General features: G+C 41.7%; 1 protein-coding gene across 1 annotated transcript; it reads right to left on the reverse strand.

The window, feature by feature from the left end:
- Positions 1–1,712: 1,712 nt before the first annotated feature.
- Positions 1,713–3,795, reverse strand: id4 (inhibitor of DNA binding 4). The gene is made up of 3 exons (XM_063069884.1): positions 3,246–3,795; positions 2,271–2,334; positions 1,713–1,985 (listed from the first exon to the last, which is right to left on the reverse strand). The coding sequence occupies exons 1-2, from the start codon at positions 3,591–3,593 to the stop codon at positions 2,287–2,289; spliced, it is 396 nt and encodes a 131-aa protein (XP_062925954.1). The 5' UTR covers positions 3,594–3,795; the 3' UTR covers positions 1,713–1,985; positions 2,271–2,286.
- Between the last annotated feature and the right edge of the window lie 2,893 nt (positions 3,796–6,688).

Below are 6,688 nucleotides of genomic sequence, written 5' to 3' on the forward strand. Positions count from 1 at the left end.
TCAGTAACTCTTTACACCATTCTCCATGCATCCCGATTAAGCGATCACCAGGCTATTAAAAATCCCGTATTTTTATAAAATAATGAGAATTTAATTCTTGCTAAGATTCTTAACATATAATGTGCCATTAAATGTTCGATTCAGTCGTTCTTTCTTGTGACAGATCAGAAGCATGTTAAGTATCGGAATTATCTTGAGGGTGAACTACAGTAACTTGCAGAGGCAGACTTAGATTACTAAACTGAACACCGCCGAAGCAGCATTTGAAATGATCTCTGGGTCCAGCCTCACTGAAAATCGTGTCCATAAATTGAGGATTGCAAGTGACAGATCAATTTCAGAGATTGGACAGCATTGTTCAGTTAAATGATTCTTTTAACTCAAATGGCAACTTATTGGTCCAGGAATTAACACGGCCAGTATAACTGAAAAAGTCCGAAATGTCAGTGTTCTGATATTGTTCACAGGCTGTGCCGGGTAATTTTTTCGACGGGAAAACAGGGGCAACTGTTTCTGAATACAATCCGCTACTAATCAATTTTTTTAACAGATCTATCCTAGACTAGTAGTATTATGAAATGAATCAATGTATGGTGCACCTTGTAATACTTTCTGAACTATTTTAAATTATAAATTTGTCTTAAATGAACCGTTTCTGAGGAGGCAATGCGAGAAATAGTAATTATTTTTTTAAATATCCTTATTCAGTCCACCAGATGAGAGGCATTGATCGTGCGGATAGTCAAGAGTCCCAGGGCTGAAATGGTTGCCACAAGAGGACACAGGTTTAAGGTGCTGGAGATGTCAGGGGTAAGTTTTTTACTCAGAGAGTGGTGAGTGCGTGGAACGGGCTGCCAGCAACGGTAGTGGAGGCGGATATGATGGGGTTTTTTAAGAGACTTTTGGACAGGTACATGGAGCTTAGAAAAATAGAGGGCTATGGGGAAGTCTAGTAATTTCTAAGGCAGGGACATGTTCGGCACAACTTTGTGGGCCGAAAGGCCTGTATTGTGCTGTAGGTTTTCCATGACTCAAAGTAATCTGCAAGTTTACCTACAAAGTAGGGCTGAAATAAGTAAAACCATTTTAGTTGTAAGTTAAGAACAGTGATCGCATTTCAACGATTACCAAACATTACCGACACCTAATTTTTGCCTATTTCGCATCTTTTTAAATTTCTGAGTCCTTTTTCAGCAAATAACTTGCCGGCTGGCTGTATTCTATTCTGGACAAAATTCTCATCCGTGAATCAGTTGTAATGAAGGAGGCGGGGAAGAGGAACGAAGGAAACTCTGTAAAACTGTACAAAAATTCTTTTTTTAATAAAAAATATTTTATAATTACAATGATCTATTAAAGGATATACATTTCCACGTACACTGAATAAAGAACATCTTGTCTATGTACAGCAGGTAAGATTTGCCACAACCCCACTTTGTACTTCTATACATAGTTTTTAGGTTTTATTTTAAACAGGGAATCGACACTCCCCTTGGCCCGAGCCAGTCGTCTATTTGAAACAGATGACAGAACATCTGGAAGAGTCTGCCAGATTAGTAAGAGCGTCGGGAATCAGTTCTTTTTAGTCGGTGAAAATTTCTACTCTCCTAAAGGGATTTCAGGGACCTCTTAATGCTCACGATGAGGCGTCGACCAGCCTGGGAAGTCACTCAGTTTACAGCCCACCCTCAGTTTCTCCCCTCCCTCCCGCCCTCCCCACAGGCTTTCAAAGATCATAGTTCTGGGTTTTTTTTATAAGTCAGTGGTTAAAACGCTATGAGCAGCATAGAGATGAGACGTGATTTGGCAAAAAACCCCTTCTCAGAATGAAATCCGTTGGACAGGTTCCTGGCGTTGAACGCTGGGATTAGTTTGTCTTCTTTTCTCTCTCTCTCTCTCTCTCTCTCTCTCTCACTCTCTTTCTCTCCCTCTCCTTCTCCTCTCCGGTTGTGTATGTATGTGTGTGAGTGATTCGTCGGGCACACCTGTAAAAGAAAATGAATTGGGGGGATGTGTGAAACACAGCTCAGACTGGCTGGCGCCATCAACGCAACACACGGAATGCATGATCAGTAGCCCAAAACAAACCAGGGTCAAACAGCAGTTCCAACTCCACCAGCACTAACTTCAAACACTGGCAGCTGCACGCTACTCGCTCAGTTTCTGATTGAAAAATTACACAGCGGTAAAGTTTACTTTTAACACTGGACATTCACCCCCGTGTTTAAACTAAGAGTGAACGTTGAGCGAAAAACTGCACAGAAGCTCACCTCACACAGCATCCCATCAGCGGCACAAAATACTGTCCTCTTGTCTCCTGACTTTAGACCCACTCTGCAACACACAAAGGGGGGGAAAACGACTTCGGTAAACCTCGCACTAACAAGAAGACGGGGTTTGAACAACACTTCGGTGTTAGTTTAAAAAAAGCTACGTTTACTGTTTTGTTCTCATCAGATATTATTTTGTGACATTTACACCCACCGTGCACCATCACCTCGGGATCACTGCCGCTTTATCTGCACGGTGCGTGGAAATGAAACCAGAGGTGGGATTTAAAATCACCCGAAAATAAAAGGCATCACCTCCACGCAAGCGGGATGTTTTCATCCTCCCTCGCCAACCCAGTGTACTTTTGACAAAGAACAAAACGCATCCGTTGTCGTTCTTACCGCCTTGATCGGAATTACATTTAGCAAAGGGAGAAAAAGGAAACTGCCTTGTGACATCCCCGCAGTAAACGGAAATGTGTTCCAATGTACAATGAGCTCAAGTGTTCACTTCTACAAATGTTCAGAATGAAACTACGCTGTTTAAATCGCGATTTCCTATTCTGTAGGGTTCTGTGCAGGAGTGACAATTATGTTGGATGTACAGAATTCATCCAACAATCACTGCAATTACCGTTTCACCAGGAATATGCCATCAATGTATATGGTGTCACATGTTTATAACCCTGCATGAGTTGCCAGTGGTGATGTAGAGAATAGACAATGGGACACGATAAGCGTAAATTCCTCTCCTATACAATGAGGATAAAACAAAATACGGAGGGAAATATTAACACCAACGCTACTTGACATATTAGAAAGAAATCTTATTAAAAATGCCCTTAATAAAACTGCTTTAAAACTGTCTAAAATGCAAGAGGTGATGTTGTGAGGTATAGGGGTAGAGGTTTCTTTTAAAGGAATGTAGTGTACGGGCGAAGTTTGGTGACAGCGCCGGCTTCCCTTTCATTTTACCTGCTCGGTGTTGAGGGCTGTCAGAGGAGTCCTGGGCGCCGAGGGGCAGCTCGCCGTCGGCTGCGTTCTCACCAGAGCCGGGTGCGTCTCCAGAGCCAGCTGCAGGTCCAGGATGTAATCGATTACATGCTGCAGGATTTCCACTTTGCTCACCTTCTTGTTTGGAGGGATGGTGGGGACCAACTGCTTGAGCTTAGAGTAGCAATCCTTCATGTCGTACTGCAGGTCTAGTGATTCCTCTTCCATTTTGCAGCGGGCGATACTGAGACTGTGCTCTGACAAGCAATGTAATGCCATCTCACCGCAGCCTGCCTTCTTCAGGGAAGGAACATCACTCACTGCTTTCATTGCACCTCTAAATAATATTCCCTATTTTACTGCAAATAAAAAAATGCAGACAATTCTGCAAGTATAATGCTTATAGTTGCAATAATTAAGATTGATTAATGCCTCGAAGGGTCAGGAATATAAAGCCTTGTGCTTTATTTTTGGATAATATATATCTTCAAGATTCCAATACTTGTCTCTAGAAGTGCAAAATCGCCCGAACTCTGCGGATCGCTACGATTTATAACAGCAAGAGCGGGGGCCCGACCAGAGATGATTGGCAATATTTTCAGCCAATAATCGTTCGGCAATGGAAGCCAACCGAGCTCAATGAGCCAATGGAAATTCAGTTTCACGAGCCAGCTCCCAATGCCTGCGGTTGGTCCAAGTGGGCGGGGCTGGGAAGTGCAAGTGTCAGCGAGGATGTGGGAATTGAAGCTGCAGAGGTGGTGCGAGAGCGGGAGAGAGCGCAGGAATTCTTTACAAGGTCTGCTAATTGATCGCATTGCATTTCAGATAACGGCAGTCTTTTGTATAGCGTTCACTGCGCGGTGTCACAAGGACATATTGTACTGAAAGCCAAAGCGATTGTACTTTCTGTACCTGAGGGGCGTTGACTGCTCCACACCTCAATCGGAACACTGCCTCATGTCCACAATCCACGACCAGCAAATCCAAAACAATTGTTTAAATTAATAAAATATTCCACCCAGAAACGAAATTCTATTGTTTGATGCATTTCTCAAAAATATGTGGGTGTAGAATATGCATTTTACGATTAGTCATAAGGATTTCTTTCCATTTATGTTTGATTAATTTCCTCTCATCTAATGTGTATTTCCAAGCATCGCCTCGGAAGACGTTCTCAAACCGAAAGTCAAGGGCTTGTATTTTATATTTGTGCCCCACTATGTCTTCTGTGCAAAACAACAGGTATTCATTTGGAGTTTTAAATGAACTTCTTCATTCTTGTATTACTGCAGACACTGTACACATGGATTACATAAAGTTGCTTCACATTTGCTGTGATATTGTGGCTGTAAATACTTTTCTGTCGTGTTCCTTACACTGTACAGACATTTAAACGGGAGGTGGCGATTTTTCCTGCTCATCGTGTTAATTAAACTAATTGCATTTAACCTGTGCTCATTATAAATACCTCTCAAACCTCTCATTGCAGTGTTACTTAAACATATTTTCGGAGTGAAGGCTGTGCTAAAATGTTGAAAACACTAATCTGGAAACGACCAATTTTAATCAAATCTGTGCATTATTTATTATAATTGTGGTGCAGGCTATCCACTTGGAGAACTTTTCTCTTTTGCAGGCAATCCCTCAGAGTTGAGGATGTCTTCTGACTACTCCAGCTCTGTGAAGTGGAAGATGGTGCATACAATTTTTTTGTAATGTGGGGTGGCTGTTTCACACCGGTCACCACAGACTGATGTCTTGGGTCAAAAGGCAAGGAATTCTGAGATGATTGGAGACAATAGTTCATGTAGAAACCTAGAATATATGTGCACATAGTCTCTCTCACACAATACCAAATTCTCTTTCCATATCCTCTTCTTCAGAGACCCCTCCCCTTGTTTCTCTTTTAACCCTTCAGACTCACCTCTCAACTGCCTTCTTCACTCCCTCAACTCCCTCCCTATCACTCACCCCTCCTTCTCAGCACCTTTCCCTTCAATTACCCACCCTGTGGACTCCATTTACAGTACCCCCATTGTCATTTGAATAACGAGCAATTGAACAGGCCTCATTATCATTTGAGTAGCAAATAATCTGATGGAGGAAGTCTGTGGGTCATGCAACATGCAGGGTTTCAACCTGAAATGTCAACGTTTCCTTTCCTCCCACATATGCTGCTCAACCTACTGAGTTCCTCTGGCAAGTTGTTAGTTGCCCCAGGTTCCTTCATCTATAGCCTCTTGATTTTCCCTTATTTGAATAACAATGACTCTGCCATGCAAATTGGTTACTTCTGTCGTCTGGAGAATATATTTCAGCTCAAATGGGTTATAACATGGTCTCGCATTTGTCCTGTGAATGAGAATGACTGTGAGTTTATTTTATTTCTTCTCAGGCTTGGATGTATATCGACATGTTCCTGCAGTATGTATGTTGGTTTCCATGTGATGGATGTGGAAATCATAGTTAGCCATAAACACTGTTACAAAATGGCCATAATCCAGGCAACAGTGAGACTTTAGAATAATGAACAATACAACCTGATTTCAGTTTTAGGTTAACCAGTAAATCACAAAAACAAAACTGGAGCAGTTGTTTAGATTAATTTAGGCACGATAGTGCAGTGGTTAGCACAGTGCTTTACAGTACCAGCGACCCAAGTTCTATTCCTGCCACTGTCTGTAAGGAGTTTGTACGTTCTCTCCGTGACCACATCGATTTCCTCTGGGTGCCCCAGTTTCCTCCCACAGTCCAAAGATGTACTGGTTGGTAGGTTAATTGGTCATTGTAAATTGTCCCGTGATTAGGCATGGATTAAACTGGGGAATTGTTGGGCAAAGTGGCTTGAAGGGCCCGGAGGACCTTCTCCGCACTGTATCTCAATAAATAAAGATAAATCACTCAAGATGTCAGCTAGTCAAAACCAAAGACAGAAAAAAGACAAATAAAGAGCCAGACCAATATATGAGAGAGAGGGAGGGTGGGGGGGGTGGGGGGGAGAGTGAGAGAGAGAGAGAGAGGGACTGAAACTCTTCCAGTTCACACAAAATATCATCAAGCTAGAACTTTAATTTTGCTTCTCTCTCCACAACTCTGCATCCCATAACTTTCATCCACAATAAATAATCAGAAATAGTGAAGGATAGGTAGTCTGAATACTAACAATTGTTCTATTTACGTTATAAATTCAATTGTAAATAACTACCTTTATTTTACTGAAATATCCTACTGTCAATATTTCTTAGAATTATTTCATTAGTGGTCTATAAATAACTCCTCTTACCAATTCTGATCTAAATTTAAGAAATTGGCACAATTCTGTCTCTCAGCTACCATGTAATCTTAACAAAGTCCTTGTACCGACCTTAACCATTAGCTTTATACTGCTACATCATATGCTTAAATGAACAATTCATGTTTTATTA

The sequence above is a fragment of the Mobula hypostoma genome, chromosome 17 (assembly GCF_963921235.1).
Source record: "Mobula hypostoma chromosome 17, sMobHyp1.1, whole genome shotgun sequence".
Taxonomy (NCBI): Eukaryota; Metazoa; Chordata; class Chondrichthyes; order Myliobatiformes; family Myliobatidae; genus Mobula; species Mobula hypostoma.